This window comes from Chlamydotis macqueenii, chromosome 1, assembly GCF_036417535.1.
Source record: "Chlamydotis macqueenii isolate bChlMac1 chromosome 1, bChlMac1.mat, whole genome shotgun sequence".
In the NCBI taxonomy this organism is placed as follows: Eukaryota; Metazoa; Chordata; class Aves; order Otidiformes; family Otididae; genus Chlamydotis; species Chlamydotis macqueenii.
Window position 1 is genome coordinate 39,813,573 of NC_141556.1, and position 22,227 is coordinate 39,835,799.

General features: G+C 38.7%; 1 protein-coding gene across 3 annotated transcripts; it reads left to right on the forward strand.

Annotated features, from left to right (window-relative positions):
* Positions 1-1,027: 1,027 nt before the first annotated feature.
* On the forward strand, positions 1,028-21,831 carry TMEM19 (transmembrane protein 19). Of its 3 annotated transcripts, none has more exons than XM_086749389.1 (7): positions 1,028-1,153; positions 10,303-10,453; positions 14,189-14,302; positions 15,814-15,951; positions 16,273-16,527; positions 17,631-17,840; positions 19,983-21,831. In XM_086749389.1, exons 2-7 carry the CDS (start codon positions 10,324-10,326, stop codon positions 20,144-20,146), a joined length of 1,011 nt encoding a protein of 336 aa, XP_086605515.1. In that variant the 5' UTR covers positions 1,028-1,153; positions 10,303-10,323; the 3' UTR covers positions 20,147-21,831. The 3 variants fall into 3 exon arrangements, with proteins under 3 accessions (XP_086605515.1, XP_086605524.1, XP_086605506.1); XM_086749398.1 differs by lacking the exon at positions 1,028-1,153 and adding an exon at positions 6,550-6,571; XM_086749380.1 differs by lacking the exon at positions 1,028-1,153 and adding an exon at positions 9,602-10,057.
* Positions 21,832-22,227: the final 396 nt, after the last annotated feature.

Sequence of the window (22,227 nt, forward strand, 5' to 3'; positions counted from 1 at the left end):
CTGTGTGGCAGTACTTACTCTGGAAGAGTTATCAAGTTCCTTGTTTGCAAGAGAGAAATATAAAGCCTTTTACAAAAGTTTGAATTTTTAGGCAAATAAAATTGCTTTTTAATGCAAGTACTTAGCTCACAAAGACTGGAACAGCTCCAGCTTGCCCAAGGCTTACAACTAAATTAGTGGCTGACGTAAGATAAATTATACATATAAGATGAATTCCAGGCAGTTGAACAGTCTTACAAGTGGGAGGCTCAAATAATTAACATAAAAGCAGACTAAATGAAGTCTCAAGACAGAAGAATGCAAAATATATCAAAAAATCATGATCCATTCTACTAAAATTATAATGGATGTTAAAAATATTTACATAAATACTTTTTATTTATGTATTCAAATTTGTCCTGAGAAGATTTTGTTTGAATCCACGTTATTCTTCTTTCTGCGTTCACATTACCCAATGTCTATGTCATCAAGAAAAAATATCAAATGTAGCAAGACTTTGCTCCTGTGAGATAACCTCCAGCTGTTATAGTGATGTCCTGGACTTCCCAAAACTGAAGTATCTCAGATTTATGTGGAAAAGCAAAGCACTAAGTTTTGGTTATTTTTGTTGTGACCACGTTAGGGAATAAATACAGACTCCTTTAATAGATTAAGAATTCCTCTTATTTTTTTTTTTCACAGCAAGTAAAATATACAATATTTTCTGAGATTAAAACAGTGGTACCTTAGAGTGTTGTGTACAGTGATAGGGCGCTGTGCAACTTCAATACCAATTTATGACACTGGGTGGATCTCTAAAGTCAGGAGAACAAGAAAAGAAATCTTTAATTGATGCTATCTTGGCATGGGAAGAGTGGATTGGGCTCCACCCTGTTTGTTAGTGTCTTGATTTTTCTGGTTTTTTTTTCTGCTTCATAACAGGAGGATTTGCTGTGGCATCACTTTACTGTTTGTGACTGAAAGAATAGGAATAAATTACCTCAGCAAAGCAGCAAAACAGACAGCTAAAATATTCTTTCTGATGAGAAACTTCAGTTGCTGAAAACACTGGGAATCTGCAATTCTTTGTCACGGGACTTAAGTTCATCTTGCTTTTGAAATGCTTTTTCTTCACTGGTTCTTCTGAATCTGGACAGAACCAAAGTCTTTAAAGGTAAGGGATATTTCCTTTTGAGCACACATTGTTATAGCCACTATTTTTTAGGTAAAACTTTCCTTCCTCACTCTATTGTTTTGGTTTTCCAGGATGTCTTCACATTTCTTACATAATTATCCAGTTTCTAAAGCGAAAAAGTCTTCAGCTCCTTAACAGTTTTTCAAAATTCTGTATTGCCAAAATCAAACATATTGTATTTGCACGAGTAAAGTATTTAATAAAATAAAAATTGTTCTTTATTAAAAAGCAATCTCCTGATATCCAGTTTGTTGGCCACAGAGAACTTGCTGCTTTTGTCTGTCTGCAAAATGTAGCTAAATCTGTAGTGCGCTTAACAAGGGTGTTATCCTCTAATATGTATCTCTCCGAGGAAATAATATGTATCTGGTTTAACAGAATACTGAACATCTGTCCAGGTACTACCCAATATATAATTTTTCAAATACAACCTTACAAGTACATATTTACAACCTACTCTAAGAATTATGGGTTTGAATTTGTATTATTAACTTTATATCTTTGTAATAATGCTGCAGTCTCAGTACGAAAAGTAACCCTCTTTAAAAACACATCAGACACCACTGCTATCTGCAGTAGTTTTTAACAGGCTACTACTAATGTGTAGGGTCTTCTTTGTCCTGAGACCAAATCGATACAAGGCTTCTACAATGTATGAAATGTGTGGAAGGTCCTGTAGTGCTGTAGATTTGAATCCAGGTACACCCCTGAGCTGGATAATTCCTGCATGAACTTTCCCTACAGTTTCAAGGCTTACTGAGGAAAGCTGAGGTAAGCCTTGAAGGATTATTTTATCATTTATTTTATTACAGGATCCAGAGACTCTGCTTAGGGCTTGAAGCATCTTTTACAAACGTTTAATAAAATGCTTAATAAAACATTTCATTGTGTATGAAAGAACTGGCAGATCATCTGGTTTTATGCTGGTCTTGATTAAGTTTCCCATGTGGTCTGGAACAAGACATTTACCAGTATCATTTCTCTCTCTGTTGAGAGGGAAACTGTTAAGTTTAACTCTCATGATTGAATGGCTATGGAAGTACAAAGTATGTGTTACTAATTCAGAGGGATAGAATACCCTCAGTACTTAAACTGTCTTCCTAAGTGATAGTCCAGCATCTCAGATGCAAATAACATCCAGCCATAATGTTACACAACTACTGCCTTCATACCATAATTCATTCAGTTTAAAATTCATATTGCTTTTGATACTTCACTTTCAGCTATTCCATACTTTTAGTAACCTAAAAAAGTGAAATAAAGTTACTTTGAAGTTGATTTAAGAGGCATTTTACATGCTTTGCTAGATTTGATATAATGGATTATAAATTTAAGATAAGAATATATAACTGCAGAAGAGTTGTGAAAGCTATTTTTCTATACTTCCCTAGCCAGACCTTAATTTAGTACACATGCAGTAGCCTCTATTGTACCTCTAATCTTAATCAACTGAAACAAACACAAATGAAGACTACATTCAATAACGGATGAAGTGATGACTATTTATTCTATCAGAAATACCAGGAACACATCACTATTTATTATATCATTCAACTGAAATGAACACACTTATCACTGGAAATATGAATTGTATCACATGCATCTAATATCAGTCCAAACTGTAATGGCTTAGGCAACGAAAGCAAAATATAGTAGCAGGGACAGTGCCTTTGTCATCTGTTCTTCCCTGTCATCTGTCCTTATCAGCTCAGCAAAGGCTGGCTTTGTGGCCCATAGCTTTGCTGTCTAGTAAGTACCTAAGCATAGTTCTTCACTGGTTTATAGGAGATATCTCTACAAGGTAGAGGTAACCCAAACCCCAGGTATTTCATGATTTACCACACTAATAAAAATAGCACTTCCATTTACTTCTCAGAAACAATTAAAAAAAACCCAACTGTCAAGTGGAAATGTAATAAGGAATAAGCCGCAAAAAAAAAGGTAGAGACAAGAAAATGAATGCATTTAAGTGGTGTTTGAGAACTAATCTCTCTAATAAAAAGCAATTCTCACTGTAAGTCTGCTTTTGAAATAATAATTAGTGAGAAAATACATCCTTCTGGTGGTGTTAACAGCATCTATCATGAGTGTTTGGGTCAGATCTGCACATTGTATCACCACATCTTTACTGATTTGCATGGCATTGTTGCATCGTACAGCCACAAAGGGTTCATCCCCGAACTTATGTAAGTCTATTTTGTTACAAAAACATCCCACTCTTCTTCACATGGAAAAGGCAGAGAACTGGAGTCACTACAGCTCAGAGCAACTGAAAACATGTTGGAAAAAGGGGGTAGGAGGAGATACAAAGTCATGTCCTTACTGGAGAGCTGGCAGGTGAAACACTACCGCCCGTTGATTACACTGGCAGAGTTCCCCCTGCAAGTAGCCATAGTGTAGTTCAGTGCTGTTTCAGTTCAGATGCAGATACAGACATGATGAGCAACCGCTTGAGAAGTCTTAGTTAAAAGCTATTCAAATACAGACAGCATTTTGGTACTTGAGCCACTGCTAAAGGAAAGCATAGTCTACCATCCTGTTACAGAGATTATTTCTGAAATGTGAGTCGTATTTCCCTGATGCTCTTCATCTTCCAACGAGCTGGAGACTGCTCTACTTTTTGAGTCTCTACAGTGAAACATAAATTCAACAAATAGCTGGGCTTGATAACCTGTTGGTGTGGTTTCTCTATCAGGAAGAAATGTTTAGGAATTCTTTTTTTTTTTTTTTTTGGAGCGGGGGGTGATGTTGTGCTAAAATCAAAACACTGGAACAGGTTGCCCAGAGAGGTGGTAGATGCCGCATCCCTGGAAACATTCAAGGCCAGGTTGGACGGGGCTCTGAGCAACCTGATCTCATTGGAGATGTCCCTGCTCCTTGCAAGGGGGGTTGAACTGGATGGCCTTTAAAGGTCCCTTCCAACCCAAATTATTCTATGATTCTATGATACTGGTTTCAACTAATTTTTTTTTTGTTGCAAAAGTCCTAAAATCAGAACAGAACATGGACAAAATTCTTCTCACATTGACATCCCTTACAAGACCTAGAAGTCTGATGGTTGGAATAGCCAGTTAAAAATAGTAAACCCACTTTCAATCCTTGTTCTGTTTGATTCTGTAAAAATGAGTAAACACCAGTAAATATTGGTCTTCTGCATTGCCAGTGATTTCCAAGCCACTACATCATTTGGAGGTGAATCACTCAATTTCTTTTTTTTTTTAATGAGACTGTAATGTCTGCAGCCAAAAATCTCTTTCCAAGCTCAGTTCATTTGATCGTGCTGACAATAAGGCAAAAAAAAAAAGGGATTTCCTCTCATCACATTTAAGTCTGAAAACTGGTGTTGAGGTGTGCTGAAGCATCACTTTGCACTTGTGCATCCACTCATTATATTGGCACTTCTGCCTTCCTACCAATGCGTTTCCTCTTGCCGGCGTCATTCAGCAAAGCTTTTTCTACCTCTTGTTCTGCCTGAGGGTTCTTCCCATGTTCCAGTTTATCTCCACTGGCGCTTCCCAGGCATTCTGCTCACTCTTCTTTTCTTTGCAATCCTCTTTTTTCCCCTAGACTTTTTATTATTTTTCTTTTACCCGAAGCCACCAATCTTCTTTTATATAAAGCTCCAGCTCAACAATTTTGTAGCTCCCATCTGTCCTTCCTCTGGACTGCATTTTCAAATATTTTCCTTTCAAAGAACTACAGCTTATGTCTTCACAGATATTTGGGCACTCACTTCCAACTAAAATCAACATGAGCACGGCAAACGTGTAAGAGTCCAGGCCTCGTCACTAATAACCTGGAGAACAATATTTTTAATTAAGACTTTATTCCATATCTAGATTTAGCTTTGGTTCATCTCCCTGCCCCTCTCAGTATCTCTTACAAATTATTTTAAACACAGTAAAAAGTTAGTCATGTTAAATCTTGTGCAGTATTTGCCAGAATTCTCAAATTCTGCTAAACACCCTAGAGGCAAATGTGACATAGTTCTTTTGCTGAAAATCTTAAATCTAGCAGTTTGATCTATGTAGAAAAATAGATATGTGTGTAGTTCCGTCATTTCTGCACAGTCTGCCTAAACAGGTAAAACTGCTGAGTTGAATCATGTGTGACAAGTCACACCCACTTGTGTTGAGGCAGATGTGGAAGGATGTGTTTTCACAGGCTAAAAATTTATATAACTTAATGATTCTGAATAATTTAAAAGTTATCTAAATCTAAAAACCAGCCAATCCTGTTCCCTTCTATAGCTGTTACTCTGTCAACACAGACTACGGTCTCCCTAGCAAGAATAATGGTGCAGCTTTGACAGCAGTCCCGTGGTTGTTCTCATCCACCATATGTTGGTATTCATTTCTCAAAGCAGTTTTGGTGTACATGAGCTGGATTATTCCTGGAGTAGCCTAACCTCCCAGTTTCCCTCCAGATACACTCAAAGGCTTGAGGGATCTGACCCCACGAGGACCACACCATCGCAAAGTCCTGCAGCATGTATCTGACAAGCGCCAATATAAGCCTCTCACGCAGGGTAAAGCTCTCAAACACCCTGCATCCGTCCGATGTTCTAGAGAGCCAAATGCCATGGGAGCATTTGCCTCAGCTGCCAGCTCTCAATTCTTTCTTGAAACTCTGCTGATCCTTCCTCAATCATCCATATTCCTTGTGCATAGTCCTTTTCTTGTAGAGCGTAACAAGGACAGTAGAGAATAAAAGTTTGTGTCCAAGTACGGTGTTTTCTCCTCTAATAACTAAGTAAAAGAAAGTAAAAATAAAGATCATCAAAGGGTTCTGTCTTCTTTCATTGACACATTAGCTATAAGACAAAAAATACTTGTCTCCAAACAGAACTTTAATAATGTAATCTGTTCAGCTCTTAAAAACCAATGGCCAGCTCACTTCATCTTTATTCTTGCCTCTGCTCTAAGCAGTATTTCTTATTCTGTAAAAAAGACTACTGATGGAGGTGAAATGGATTATTCCATGGTCAGATCAGCATTTCCTATTAATCTTGTACCACTAAGAAAAAACAATAGCATAATGAAAACACAAACATGAATGTTTTAAGCAGTGAAGATAAATGGAGAGTAGCATCTCAGAGATAAAAAAAAAAAGGCAGAAAAGCAAAGCAGAACAGAAAGTCTACTTCCAAAATCTTTATAAAAAATTTGGAAATTTTATGCTGCATTTTGACAAATCTACTACATTCTAATGTATTGCTAGGAAAATAATGAATGTAAAAGAGTGATTAGCATGCTACATAAAACAACATGCTATTATCTTCAGTTTGTCATGCTGCCTTTAATCATCTCACATTCCTGTCTCCTATTAAATCTTATTTATTTTTACTTCTAGACTCCGCACTGGTCGCACTTTGCATCCTATAGATCTAGGTAAAAGGTAAGAAGAAACTCATAAATATTGGGCAGCTTATAATTCTAACTTTTTAAAAATTTAAACTTCTCAGATTTTTCTTGTTTCAAATATGCATTTGTATGGGAAAGTGCAGGGAAAAGCTTTCAGGTCTGCGTGTCCCAAGCAACTGCTACTTGCCATTTTTAAATTATCACACTTATCAATATTATTGAGTGTGAATAAGGAATGTGGTTTTTTGTAAGTAAAAATTGTTTATGAAATGTATGCATTGCATGCATTAAATACGCATAATACTCTTCTAACTGACTCAAGATGGCAGTTAAAGTATGTGAATTTTAAATTTACAATATTGTAATAATCTAGATGGACACTTACATTTTTTAAAAAAATAACTTTTGCCCCATTAAAAGTGTTGTGATTTTTTTTACTGCAGAACCTAGTAAAAACAAAGGGCAACATGTAGAAAAGAGGACTTTAAACATAGTATTTGGACCAATGACAGTAACTGCTGTAGACATTACTTTCAAAATCATGGCTACTTCTTTCAGTTTCTAAATGCAGAAAGAAGTCTAACTTCGGGATTCTTTCAATTTTCTAATCTACTTGTAACATTTAATGTGTCCCAAGCAAGTGCAGGAAAATTTCTTGGTTTCATATAGTCGAAAACACTGGAAGAGACATGTATGAAGCCACATTTAATACAAGTCTCAGAACTGAAAGAGGAGTCAAAGCCAAGATTATTCATGCAATGGTTGTTACAGATTTCACAGTGAGAACCACCTTTCTCACGCCACGTGTTGAGGGCAGTACTCTCTTCTGCTTTTCTTGCTCACGTAAGCTCCAGCAGCAGCAGCAGCAGCATCTGTGGCTTTAAGCCAAGACGCGAGGTCTGTGGTTAAGCCAGGGCAATAGTCTGGCATGTCTCTCTAGATCAGCACAACTGCTACTTAACACAGGTATGGCGTCTATGAAGGAAGCTGAAGGGTTCTTTAGAGCTCCGCAAAGCTGCCCCCTGTTCACACCAGCTTGTGTATTACCATTAATCGTGGATCCACAGTTGTACAGTCCCACAGATATCAGCCAGGGCTGTGTGATTCCTGCAGGAACATTTGTTTCTCCACTAGAAATTCCAGTATCAGTCTGTTATAGTTTAGAAAACAAAAAGAAAGAAGTTACATAAAATAATTTATTGCAGTTAAGGGTGTATTTGAATAAATATATTTATGGGAGTTGGTTACACCTGAACATGCAGCTACTTGTTCCGCCACCAGTCTAAGCACAGTTGATCATTTTCTATTTGAAAAAATCAGTTACTGAGAGCATGCAGGAGCATCTAAGCAATGTTGTATCAGTGTTATCCTTCAAAAGGTGTCCTGCTCTTACAAAGCAGCCCAGCTACGGAGCCCCTGATTTTTAGATTTCAAATCCAGATCTCAGATGAAGGTTTAATAAAAATTTGGGAGGTAAGAAGGAAGATCACGTATACCAAAGTCAGTCCTGCTATATTAGTACTAATGTTTTGGGGATCTCTAGTTCAGATAAAAGTTGGATGTTCCTAGTCTTTATTATCAATGCATCTAGCAGAAGATAAGATAAAGCCTGTATACTCTTGTCTAAGGCTCCTGGTCCAAATTTTGGCTCTAATTGCCTGGAGCCAATACATTGTAAACACTCAAGTGTTAACTTTAACCTCTGAAACCTACTGTCTTCAGCTGAAACCAAGTATCTGTAAATTTTTTGCAGAATATGGTCTCTAGCTTAGACAACATCTGAAGAAGCAGCTCTGAGTGATAACTGAGTATTTCTTTCACAACACAAAAATATATCTGAGTTTCTGTTGCAAAAGAATCCACAACCTGGACTGCATTCACGTCCTGTTAGAAACTTACTCCAGATGCTGAATGAAAAAGTATAGAATATGCCTCAAAGATAAATGGGTGCCAACGAGCCAGAAATAGTCTTAAATTCAATAGGGAAATTATCAACTCTTACACCAAGATTATTCACTTGAATTTCTGAGTTTAAGAACTACTCCTGTTTTATGTAAAAGATCTTTTAATTCACTTTTTCTTATTACTCTGCCTCTCACTGAATACTTAAATAAACATTCTATTCTGCTGCTGCCTGGAGTCCATGAAAACAAGCACTTGAGGTTATTGGCGTTCAGGAGGTGACTCATCTGCACCAGTGTTTGTAAAATTGAAGGGTTTTGGTCTATCTTCTACTGAACAAATGTTGAATATATAAATGCTCCTTCAAAATTATCTTCTGTCATGCCTCAAATCTTTTTTATTTTATGGGCAGCTGCCTCAAAATGAAGGGTTTTTGAAAAGTTGTGGAGCTTCACATCTTTCTGGGCTTTGTGTACGTGGGAGCTGTGGAGTCTTTCTAGTAACTCATGTTAGAGTCTTCATTTGTAGTTGAGTGTTTGGGAGCAATTCTGGCATGCCGGCCAAAAAGCTACCAGGCACATTTGGCTTATTTTGATCCTATGTTAACTTTAGGAAATGTTTCTAGTCTCTTTCTTCTAGTGTTAATGAACTTTGCAACGTTCCAACACGTTTCCATCCAAGTACTCATCAGTATCACTGATTGCCAACTGATGTCATTTAACAGTGGTGTCATTCCTGTTTTAATTTCACAAATAGGCAAGCTGGATTTATATTTCAGCAGTGTTTCGTCCTGTGGCGTGTACATTAGTTATTCTTTGAGCCCACGGCATGAAGCCCTAACGGCTCCGGCGCACAGGCCAGCCGTGGGCCCAGAGCCGGGCGGTGGGAAGATGGCAGCCTCAGGGGTGGTGGCCTGCTGCAGAGGAGGCCGCGTACAGCGTGGGGTTTTGCGAAGGGCAGACCCCGGTCGCGCTGAGGGCCGTTACCAGGGAGCCCACCCGGGGCTGGGAAGGGCTCCCGGCGGGGGAGCGCAGCCCTAGCTCCGTAGCGAGGCCTGCGGAGGGACGGTGAAGCCGACGCCTCAGCCCGGCTCTCCGGCGGAAGGCCCGCGGGGCTCGGGGGCGGATCAGAGGGGCGGGGTGGCCGGCGGGAGCGCGGCGGCTCCGGGTGGAGAGCACGGCCGCGTCCGCAGCGTAGCCCGGCTGCAGCTCTGTTCAGCAGCAAGAGCCGCCCCGTAGCAGCGGAGCGGCACGGGACGGGGAAAGCTGTGGCGACGGCCGAGGGCGGCAGCGTCCGGCGGAGGGGCACGGCCCCATCCCAGGACCAGAGAGGAGAAGAGTCGCCACTGAGGGGACAAAGCGCAGGCTCCGGGACGGATGGGGCGCGGCAGCGTCTCTGCGGCGGAGATGGGAAGGGAGGGGACCGCCCGGGCACGGCCGCAGCGCAGACAGGGCCAAACCGCGCCCGGAGGAGCTCGCCTGTTCTCTCCCTCCCCGCCGACGGAGACGCAGGCGGGAACAGGCACTGCGGCGGCGGCCGGCGGAGCATGCGCGCAGCGGCGGCGGGGCGGGATGGCGGCGGCGGCGGCGGCGGCGGCGGGGACTGGCTGTGGGAGCAGGTCGGTGCGGGAGCCGGGCGGTGCGGGCTGGGGAGGGGACAGGGCAGGGGCTTCCAGGCACCGAGCGCCGCGCAGCCCGGCCTCGAGCGGGCAAGGAGGGGACTTAGCCGGTTCCCCAGGAGCGCCCCGAGGTGTCGGGGGTGAGAGGCGGCGGCCAGGCCGGTGCAGGCCGGGCGGGTGGAGGAAGAGGAGAAGGAGGAGGTAGCGATGTCTCTGATGCGCTGGGCCTTGTGCTTCCCTGACAGGTGTTAGCCCTCTGGCTTTCTATGGCCCCTTCCGAGGAGAATTTCTTCAAAGACTACTTCAAGATGATGGCCAATGTTGTCGTCCTGAACTTGCTCATTTGTATTTCTCTGGGTATCTGGATCGTGTCCATGACTGCGAGTACGTACTACGGTGAGTCCAAAGGCCGGGGGCTGGGGAGAGGCTGGCACGGCATGGTGAGAGGTGAGCCGAGCCGCCCTCCCCCTCCAGCCCCTGTGGGCTGGGGGTGAAGAGCTGGAAGAGGGGTATGCACAGCCCCTTCCATCGTCAGCAGAGCTGGAAACCTCCTGACAGAAGCTGATAAGGGCTTAGAAGGTGTTAACAGCCGCTTCACCCTTCTTCGCAGCTCTGCCCAGAGATGCCATTGAATTTAAGATGTTTTTATGCTTTGTGATTTATCTCCCCAAAAGAAAGCAAATAAGATCAAAATGAAGAAGTGAAAGAGCGAGCTGATAGAGGTCTTGAAGCAGTGACAGCATGGGAGGAGTGCATGTGCCTTCAAAATAGTTTTAAGCATACACATGCAGACTTTAAACAGAACATGTGAGAAGAACTCCCTGGTCAAGGTAGAGAGAAACAGGAAATGGTACAAGAAGAGAGAAATGTTTGCATGGAGTCTCAGGCATGGGTGTACACAGTCAACTGAGTTCTCTTCAGGCAACTCAGGCAGGCTGTGGGTTAGTTGTGTGTAGTTGCAGGGATGCTGGTACTTTCAATGGTCTGTCATTTAATTTCAAGGACCATTTTTATAGCAATGTGCAAAAGCATCGGTTCTGCCTTCAGCATCAGTTCAAGCCTAACAAGAGTTTAACTGCTTTCCCAGGGCAAGTGAAGACCTGTCCTTAAGACCTGAACCAATTCCATGCAGGAATAGGTCCAGTGTCACTGCAGTGTTGCTGTTGCTGCAAGTGCCTAGGGATGCGTTATGAACACCCCCGAGTGCCTAGTGTCATCTTGGATCCAGGAGGAGCTAGAATAAATATCCCACCAGTGTAAGCTGACTTTTACAGTGGGAATTGGATGTCTCTGGTCAGTGTTTTTCAGTGCTTTTAGCATTAAATCTGTGTTGTCTGGACACTATTGGTTTGGTTTGCAGTGAGATGCCAGACACATAGAAGGTATGCAGAAACAGGCTTCACCACCAGGTTTTGTCAGTGTCATTTAGAGCTAGCCAAGTTGAATTTAAACACACTTCTATTTGTGCATGTCTGCTCTCTATAGGTACAGCACTCTGAGTTTTGCCTCTAATTAGAGTATTCCAGTCCTTGCTATCTAACATGATTTAGAATTGACAGCATAAAGTGGAGAGTCCTGATATCGGGTGAATCAGGACAGGGACTGATACAAAGCAGTGCAGACAAATCCTCCTTTTTGTAGAGAATGATTATGGAACAAGAAGGACATACAACTCTTATCATCTGTTTGTGTATGCTGAATATACCATGCCACAAAAAAAAACTTCTCATGCAAACATGTTGTGCAAGTGAAAACAAATTGTCTTGTCACTAAATGTGTTTGGTTGCACTGTTCTAGATAAAATTGAGAAAAAGTAACAAGGAGAGTGGAACGTAGAAATGGAAAAGGATTAGTCTAGAGAATCCTCAGAGAAGAATCATTTTCTGACAATAAATATATATTGCAAGACATGAAATTGGTGGATGCAGCTTGCTTTTCAACAAGTCTCTGCAATGCTGCAACTCACACCGAAGTGTCCAGTTAGTTGTCTGTGCTGCTGCTGGGTTGGGAAGAGGCTGTGTGTGCATGCGTGTGCGGTGGAGAGGGACTACACAAAGCAAAGAATAAGAAGTCTAAATCATCTGTGATCCTCAGCTAAGCCAAATTTTCTGTAGAAACAGACAGGACAAGGAGAACTGCGTTAGGTAACATCATGCTCACTTGAGGATAAATATTTAGGTGGAAACCAGTCTAGATAACACCTGACTTGTATGTCACATAGCTACCTTTCCTTAAACACAAAATTTATAGTGTATATTCTTTATTAAAAATTATGATTTGGCTTGCTGAAATAGGGTTAATTTTTCAAGTGTTCCTGGTTTCCTTTGAATGTTTCTAGAACTAGCCCTTTTGGTGAAAAATTTAGGGTTAATAAAGTAGTCATAACATCCATTGTAAGGATAATGGATGTGTTGTCAGATCCTGAGGGATGTAAATTCTGCCTCTTGAGGAGATGAGTCCCTCTCTCCATCACAGGAGCAAAAGAGCTTGGTTACCGTGGATAAAGGTGATCAGGTAGTAATGCAGGAAAAGATGAGGAGAAGCACGGAGAGCAGCAGGGCAAATATATATGTTTTGTACCAAAGCTGTCTATAATTAATGTACTGCATGACCGAAGGGGCAGCAGCTTGGTTTCGGTACAGGCAGGTAATCAGGGGAGGGGAATTGCACTGTCCAGGTTATTTAATATATTCTCACCTTTTTTTTGAAATGAAACTCCTTTCACTCGGTCAAAAAAAATCAATAGATTGCTAGAAGATGTAAAATCATAGTTGTAAAATCATGATGTCTCTATGCTATGAGTACTGGCGTGCACTTGCAGTTATCTCATTTGAAAATGCCCATAGCAGAATTAAAAAGGAACAGTGAAGACAGCAAGGATGATCAGAGCAGGTAACAGCATCCATTTGAAGAAGACTTAAATAGGTAAAGATATTTTAGCATAGAAAGGGGCCATCTATGTAGGCCATGAGTGACATTAAGAATGTGAATAGGAAATAATAAAATTTAGCAGATGTCTGATGAAACTTGAGGCAGCAGGATCTTTGTTGTTTGGCTTTTTGAAAGGCCTTTTCAGTGCATCTAAAAGTGTAATTCAGTTCTGTGGGTGGTTGTGGAGATGAAAATTGTGTTTTTAAAAATTGATTGAGCAAGTATATGGGGGATTTTAGGAATGCCAACATAAAAGTTCCCAGTAAAATCGGGAAGATCAGTCTTTATCTGTTCCTTACCTCCTTTCTTTGTGCATGTGCAGCTCACCACTGCTAGATGGGATTCTGTATGCCTTGGTCCAGCTTGGAAGTTCTTGTATTTTCAACTAAGTGTAGTGTGGAAACAGTATTTTAGATACCAACGAAAGAGGAATATTTATTTTTTTTTAAACTGTAAAAGAAGGCCAAGCATCTACACTTCCTTTCTTGCATCAGTGTAAATTATCAGTAATGCTGTGATTAAACTGATGATTTGCTCACAGACAAGCAGAAGTACAGAATCAGTGTATAAAATATATATGTGAACTACAGGACTTCCTGCTAGTTTTGTTAGATGACATCAAGTATCACTGTAGCTCAAGCACTTAAATATATTACAGAATATGTAAGCTTTCCAAACTAGAATAAAAAGGCTATGGTAGTAGTATTAAAGCTATAGAAACAGAGCCGTTAGCTAGTTTATACGCATGCTGATGTCTTCTCTCCCCATGGATGTGAAACTACTGGTGAAGTCTTCTGTCGGTGAAGTAGCAGCAGAACTTCTGTTAAGATAGTGTTAAATTCTAGTTGATGGCGTAAACAACAAAGTGAAAATATTAGGCACATCCTAGAAATATTTCAGAATACATAGATGATTAAAAAAGGGATGAAAAATGTTGCTTGCTTTTCATAGCCAAGAGCTACCAATCTAAAGCTTTTGATAAACAGGAATGACTTTTCCTAAAACCACTGGTATTTGGGCTGGCTTAAAAAACAAGTGAAAGCTTCCAATGTACTGTACTAATTTTCCTTCTGTTACAATACTAAAAAACATTAGTGACTGTAGACAGTGTTGTTAGTTCCCTTTATTGTTGCCACATTTTATGAAACTTCATCAAAAAAAGAATCATCATAATAATTAAAAATTTATTTGATTTATCAGGTACTTTACGACCCATTTCTCCATGGCGCTGGCTTTTTTCAATCTTGGTTCCACTAATAATTGCTATACAGGGTTTTAAGAAGAAGAGTCTTGATCACAGCGGTGCATTGGGAGGTATGTTTTTTTCTGAGACTATTAAGCTAAACGTTCAGTAAGTTAAATTAAGGTCCTTTTACGTAATATTCTTTTAAGACTTTCTTACCTAGTCCTATTATACAAAAAGTTTAAATGTAAGCATACATACCTTGAATTCATACTGGTTTTTTTCTCATGCTTGTTTAAATAGTCAGGTTAATTTTTGTTGCTGTTTGTAATTAATTTGATTAATATTGTCATTAGATTGATACAAACCTAGAAGATTCTTTTAAACTTCAGTACAGTGTGCAGTTAAATCACATGTTTTGATTTAACATATAGATGGATTCACATAGAGAAAATAAAATGGCAGAGGCAGTGGTAAAGAAATACCATAAAACTGAGCCGTGTCAGCAGCCTACCTGCCTGGTAGGAAACCAGAAAAGATAACGTTGTTCTGCTTTCTGTAATATGAGCAGTTTTTTGCCTCCCTAAAATAAGAAGAAAATTAAATCTGTACTTCACTTCAAGCAAGTTTTTTTTGACCACATGAGAAAAACACACAACATAGTGTACAGTAGTGTTAGTTGAAATCTGAGGCAAAATTTCTGGGTGAGGTGATTCACCCTTGTCTTGACACATTGTCAGAATTGGTGGTCAATGGAAAGAAACAGAACCTCAAATCCTGTCCTCACATGTCACCTATTCTGCAAAACTTGTTCTGTCTGTGAGTTAAGGGGAGCATTTTCTAAATTAAAAAAAAACATCTTTTATCTTCTGCTGTGTTTTTACCTCTTATCATAACAGCTCTGCTAGCCAGCTTGTATTGGCATTTGCTTTAAGTGTGGCCAATTTTCTTTCAGGCGTGAAGAATTGTAATCTCATGGTGGGCAGTGAGAATTAGACCTCCCCTATGAAGGAGGAGATGAAAAAGAAGCACATCCAGGAGCTCAAATATTTAAGAAAATTACAGGGGAAAAAATGGAATAAAAATCAGAAATGGAAAAAGAAAATGAAGAACAGAAGGGAGAAGTAGCAGCTGTTAAGATATGGAGGAGAGTTATCCAGGTTATCTTAGAGACCTTGCGGGAGGGATTTGATTCCCAAATGAAGATAAACTACCTGATAGAGACACAACCACAGCTGTATATATGCTTCTTATGCCAATAATCATGTTTTTCAGGCAAAGTTCTTAAATTCCAATTAGATATACTTTGGCTTTTTTTTTTTTAGTTGTTCTTTGTCTTTTATTTTTGCACAGTATTACTGATTTGTGGCAAGAGAAGGTCTTAAAAATCACACACTTCAGCAGTAGCAATAAAATTAGCAATTTAGCAATAAAATTTAGGAGAAAATTATAAAGATAATTTTTTTTTTCAATCTGTGTAATTCTCATATAGGTATTAGACGCTTCAGTAATTGTCTTATTGCGTGATTGTCCTAGGTTTATCATGAAGGTACTCTTCATATTCAGTAGATTAAAAATAATTAATTACTTTGTAATTACTTGTTACATGAAATAACTTTATATACTTCTTTTTTCTTCATAGGATTGGTGGTTGGATTTATCCTGACAGTTGCAAATTACAGTTTCTTTACTTCTTTATTAGTATTTTTTGTTACTTCTTCAAAACTTACTAAATGGAAAAAAGATATAAAGAAGCAAATAGATTCAGAATACAAAGAAGGTAAGCTGTAACATTTTAATTCTTTTGGATCCCTTGTGGAGAATAAATACTGCATATTCCTCTTCCTTTCAAAGGGTCAGATGAGACGTAATATCCCGAGTAGGGAACACTGTTGCCATGCCTCCCCTCCACCCCCATCCTTATGAACATTAGCAAGCAACTTTGCTTTTGCTTCTGTTCTATTTAATGAATTGCCATCTAGTTTCTGTTTTGAAAGTGTGTATTTTTAATTTTAATTACGTGTATTTTGCTTTTGTCTCATGCTGTTGCCTGTCAAAGTATTTTTCCTGAAAATACTAAAATTTAGTTTTTGTCACTTAGGTGGGCAGAGGAATTGGGTGCAAGTATGCTGTAATGGTGGTGTTCCTACTGAGCTCGCTGTCTTATATATGATAGAAAATGGACCGGGTGAAATTCCAATTGACTTTTCAAAGCAATATACAGCATCATGGATGTGCTTATCCCTTTTGGGAGCTCTGGCATGTTCTGCTGGTGACACTTGGGCTTCAGAGATTGGTAGTGTTATGAGTAAAAGCAAGCCAAGGTTGATAACAACGTGGGAAAAGGTTCCAGTAGGTAAGGTGTTACTTGTTCTTAATATTTTGCTCATCTGTTTTGAATTATGTATCCAACTTGAAAAGCTGCAAAAAAAGCCCCAGAAAAGCAAACATCGGAAATCTAGGATTAGAAAATGTTAGCAGGAATGCATTCTCTGAAATGGAATATACTCAGTTGTGTTTCTGCTGCATCTTGTTGGTGAGATGCACCAACATATCATCCAGGGAGCTAAAATCATTCTTAGTGAATGCTGTCACTTCTCATCTCTGGCACTATAAAAAGTGTTTATATTGCCAATAATATAAAGAGTACAAGTTATGAACTAAATTTTTCTGACACGAAAATTTTAGTCAGTAAAAGAATATATATATGTATATATATTCAGTACAGACACTACAAAAATTCACTTCCTAACCAGATTGCTCCTTTCCTTTAATATCTTACCAAGAGTGGGTAAAGTGAACCTTCTGCTTGCCAGACGTTGTCTACACAGTGGATTACATTGCTACCTTAAAGCAGGGTGTCTTTGAGTCTTGCTGCAATGTTTATCTGAGTTTTAGATATTGTGGGATAGGATTTAAATGCATGGGCATTTTTTTTTCTCTCCATAAGCATTCTTCAGATTTTTATTAAAAGAGCTGTCAAACATATTCCTTTCTATAGATTTTATTCTTTCTTTTAAATGTGTTGGTGAAATATGTCTTGATATACTTCTGAAAGAGGCATTGCTTTACTAACATGCACATCTCAATCTTTGTATATTTTTGAGCAAATCTCTTTTTCTTTTCCTGTCCCCTACACCTTACAGCAGAAGAATACCAGTTGACATTGAGAGATGTGCCATCTGGTTTTATATAATTTAATGCTAGTGAGTATTTCTAGATAATTAGTCTTAGAGACAGGAAAAATAATGATAACAAGCTGTAATGGTACAGGTTAGGCTTCTCAGCAGCATAATGAGAATTATAAATAAAAATTGTAAAATAAAAGGTAGCAAAACCTTGTGGATAAAAGGGTGAAAGATCACTATGAACATGGCTTTGATTTAATATAAAACATTTGAACAAATAGAAGTCTTTAAGAAAAACTTTGTAAATCAGGTTGTTTTTTGTTTCATTTAGGTACTAATGGAGGAATTACTTTAGTGGGCCTGCTCTCAAGTTTGCTTGGAGGCATGGCAGTTGGTATAGCCTACTTCATAACACAGCTCATTTTTGTGAGTGATCTGGAGATATCTGCTCCGCAATGGCCAATTATCGTGTTTGGTGCAGCAGCTGGCTTACTGGGATCAATTATTGATTCATATTTGGGAGCTACAATGCAATACAGTGGTAAGATTCTTCTCTCTCTCTCTCTCTCTTTTTTTTTTTTTTTTTTTTTTTTTTTTTTTTTTTTTAACCCTCTCCTAATGTAACCTTAAAATGGACTTGAATTTCCAGAAGGGCTGAGGACATGATTTTTAAATGGAAAAAATACAGAATTAGCAACACAAAGGAGAAAGGGAACCACAGTGACGGACATGATAATGTAAACAAGGGCAAGGGCAATTGGTCCTCTTCCAGTTTTTGATTTGTTTATCTGATGTTCCTGTCTTGTTGATGACTGAAAGAGACCAGGGATCTCCAACATATTACCTTGGAAAAAACAATTGCTGCCCTCTCCTTTTCTATATATCTAATTATGATAACATTTTCGAAGAGGAAATGCCATCTTAATTTTATCCATTCACTCAGATTAAGTTGTCACTGCAGAAGCTCCATTTCTAACTCTGAAGATTTAGCAATAGTCTTAGCTTTAAGAATTAAATAAGAAAAGCTCCAGGAAAATGTGCACAATATTTTATGTTCTGGTTTTTTCACTGCTTCATAGAGTATTGTTTCCTATAAATTAAGTTTATCACAAATTAGCTATTACTTTAAAAAACAAAATCATGTCAATTGAAAAAAAAAATTAGCTAGCTAATTCTAAATTATTTCAGTATTTATTTACTCATTGCCTTTAAGGATCATTGTCTGTGAATAAACACTACAGACAACCTTTAGGCTAAACTGTAAACTTACTCTATGTTTGAAAATTGCTTAAAGACCATGTCTGACACTATTCTGTTTAACAGCTGGTTTACAGAGAGAACTTAAGTTATCAGATTTCATTCTCAGTGTACTTATTTGTTGTAAGCTGAGGTCTGAATGTGCAGATGAACTGCCTGCGAGATACAAGTTCTTTAAATTTACCATGAGTGAGAACTGCAGACTGTTGTTGATGCTGTGGTTTTGGCTTTCCAGAGTTTTTATGCTCTATCCCTTGTAGTTCCAGGAAAGTTCAACTATAATGCAGTGTTTAACCATTTGAGGAATTTTTAGATATAATATTTCTGTACTAAAGAGGAAACACTTCAGCATTCAGTCAATGTTTCATGCTCCTAATGAGGCAGATGCATTAGGAGAATGTGGTAAACCTAGGTAATGCATGCCTGCATTTATCAGCATCTATTTCTTCTTCACTTCAGATATTTTTCCATGCTCAGCAACTTAATTTGCTAGCTGCAGCAGGGACAGTACACAAGTTCCACAATTTCTTTTACAAATGCATAAGCACTACTGGAATACATATGCTATATACACATATACGCTATGGTATATATATGCTGTGATATATATATGCTGTGATATAGATTAAATAGTACTGTTCTTGTGGTGCACACTGTGTAAGTTTTGTGTCCTTCCTTACTTTAATCCACTTTTCCAATCTATATTCAATGTGGTTTCCTAAAGAAATACCCTAGTCTGTCTGCAGCATCTTGAAAAACAATAAATAAATACAGCAGTGATAATAAAGAATTATGTCTTTGTTTTTGTAAACATTATACTACCACTGTTTATCCCTTCTGTTAGTGTTTTTCCTGTTGGTTATCTTCCTAGACTTGGTTTATGTGATAGTCTGTAACAGCCCCTGTTTCTAAGAGAAAGTCTTTCCCTGCCCAAGCGTTTATTAAGTAAAACTTTGAACAGCTGCGCAGAATTAGATTCAAGTTTCCCCATGTTGTCAGTCTGAAGCTACACCTACTCTGTAAATAACAAAGCTAATGGAAGGAGTTACTGTTATCTTCCCCACTTGTTTGTGCTCTGAATCTACACTTTGCCTTAGAGTGGCTCTTGAATAGCTTTTTTCCTCTTCTGATTTAACTTCTTTCATTCCTTTCTTTGCTATGAAACTACGTAAAGAGAAAAGTAGGCCTGACAGAAGTGTACCTTGTCAAAAGAAGTAATTTCCAACTTAAAGTATTGCATTTATATTCCATTCTTTGAAGCTAGCAGACTTCTGAAACTATCTGTAATTTACTTTAGTCTGTTGGTGTCTTTTCTTGCAGAGGTTTAACACAGTAATGGTAACTAAATTTAGGCAGTTGTGTACACTTAGTAAGTTTCTTTTCAGCTTGGTTGGCTTTGTAAAATAAAGTCTTTATCTTTTCCCAGGTTTTGACCAGAGTATTGGCATGGTTGTCAACCACCGAACAAAAAACTCCAAGCACATATCTGGAAAATCTATATTAGACAACAACGCAGTAAATCTTTTTTCTTCTATAATCATAGCTTTGGTGCTTCCATGCGCGGCTTTGTATTTCTGGCCCAGGGGTTGAAAGGGTTTAAGGTTTTCTGCATGTGATTCAGTTATGTTCAGTCTTACTCAAAGACTCCAGAAAGTTCTCTTTGAACTCTCTTGAAGAGAGGGATCTGAAACTTTCAGCGAGCCAAAGGACTTTCCATCTCTGCTTATTAAGGCTGTCAGCTTCATATGGCAATTGGCATCTGTCAGGGCAAGGAAGGGGTTTTGTCAATATACTCTTGCTGCTCTTTAAGTGGATGTAGATCATTGCCAAGTGATGTGAATCACTTCATTTATCCTCATGGAGCTGCAGGGTTGGCGTCTATGTTCTCTCCACTCCCCAGCATCTGGAAGGGCAAGAAGCTGGAAATAGAAATCTGATCTACATCAGTCAGTGTGATGGAGCGTTGCGGCTACTGTCCAAGTCGGACACAAAGTACCCTGCACCTTTACATAGGCAACAGTAACGTGGGTGAAATGGATGAATTCTGGTATTTCCCATAATCTACAGTATGTAAAGTTTTGTAAAAATATTTTTTGGGGATTGGGGAAAGAGAGAAGTAAGCCTTGTTGCGTATTCTGTATCCTGATACTATGTCTACTTCCCTGAGAACAGGGTTGGTAAAAGTGATGCTACTACACAACGTTTGAAGCGAAAGACTATATTTAAAATATAGTTTTTTCCAATAAATAATAAATTTGTCTGTGCTTTTTTGACATCTTTATTTCCAAACTAACGATATTTATGAAGGTTGTCCGTACTGCGGTACTTAATAAATAACCTAAAGTTAAGATTACAGTTGTGAATTCACATTAATCTCTTTAGAAATAGAACATTTTTCTGTAAGCATGGGATTGTTCCATAATGTTGAGCATTCTGACCAAATGGTCTTTGGTTCTTTCTCACCAGTGGGAGGGTTTCCCATTTTGTTTGGGGTTGCTATTCAGAGATGATAGCCTTAGCTAAAGAAGCTACATAGGTTATCCTCGTAGTGAATGGGGAAAGTCTCACTTATAAACCATTTCAAAATGGGAATTTAACTTTCGGTGCTCAGGCTCTTATGTTAGGTGATTTCAATCTTCCATCGTTAATTTATGAAAGAGGTGAAAGTAATTTAGCCAGCACAGATTGTATTTCAACTTTAGAGGTACCCTCATAGTAACCCGTCACTGTGGACATTCAGAAAGTAGAGCCCATACTGTTATGTTTTGTCTTTAGAGATAGGTAAGTATTTTGTATTAAACATCTGGGATTTTTTTAATGAATGTCTTGTTATGTTGCCTGTCTTAATTCACTTGAATTGTGTATTATGTCACCTTTATGGGAATATTCAAAAATTTCAACTCCTTCCGTGTTGAGTGTACTCTTTTCAAATCTAGTCTATATAAATATGAAATTTGTCACTGAAACTAGTTCACTGTATTATCCAGTTATACAGATGAGATTTCAAACTAGTAAAAGCTTTCTCAGAACAAATTGCACAGCTGCTGTATGTCTGTTCCTGTGGAAAGGCACAAAATTATGAAAGGAATATATGCACTTAAACTGTAACAATAAACACTTGAGATTTTTACGCATTGTTTGGATTTATGCTGTTTCTAAATACTCTGCTAGTTGTCTTTTAAGATTTTATTAATACTGTTGTGATCTCTAGAATTAAGGAAGACAAAATTTTTGTAAGATACTTTTTCTTTAAATTAAATACCTTATTTTTGTATTGTTTTGTTTCCTGAAACAAAGTATACTTTCAAATACTGAAGTGTACATAGTCAGCTTTTCACTATTTAATGTAGGTCGTGTCTGAAAAACAGCTTGCCATAGTGAGAAGACATCTGTGATTTTAAATTCGTAGCATCATGAAATGCTTTGATCTGTTATCATATGAATGAATGTGATCTGAATGAACTGCGAGTAGGACCTTCAAAGCCTATTTCTCAGAATTTTTTATTTGTTATGTCTTAGTGATGACACTGAGTTGCTTTTGAAATTCCCACTGAGCTCTGAAAGGAGCAGACAGGGATGCCACCTGTCCACGTGCTACTTGGAGAGACAGAAGGTAAAAGGGAAGGGGATGAGGAGGAGCTGGGAGAAAACCAATGAAATTGATAGATTTG

What these genes read in the sequence shown, in the direction of transcription:
- TMEM19 (XM_086749380.1), top strand. Translation starts at nt 9,986, where the DNA reads ATGCGCGCAGCGGCGGCGGGGCGGGATGGCGGCGGCGGCGGCGGCGGC. An exon ending in AGATTCAGAATACAAAGAAG is followed by an intron (nt 15,952 to 16,272) that starts GTAAGCTGTAAC and finishes TTTGTCACTTAG; the next exon opens with GTGGGCAGAGGAATTGGGTG. An exon ending in GTGGGAAAAGGTTCCAGTAG is followed by an intron (nt 16,528 to 17,630) that starts GTAAGGTGTTAC and finishes TGTTTCATTTAG; the next exon opens with GTACTAATGGAGGAATTACT.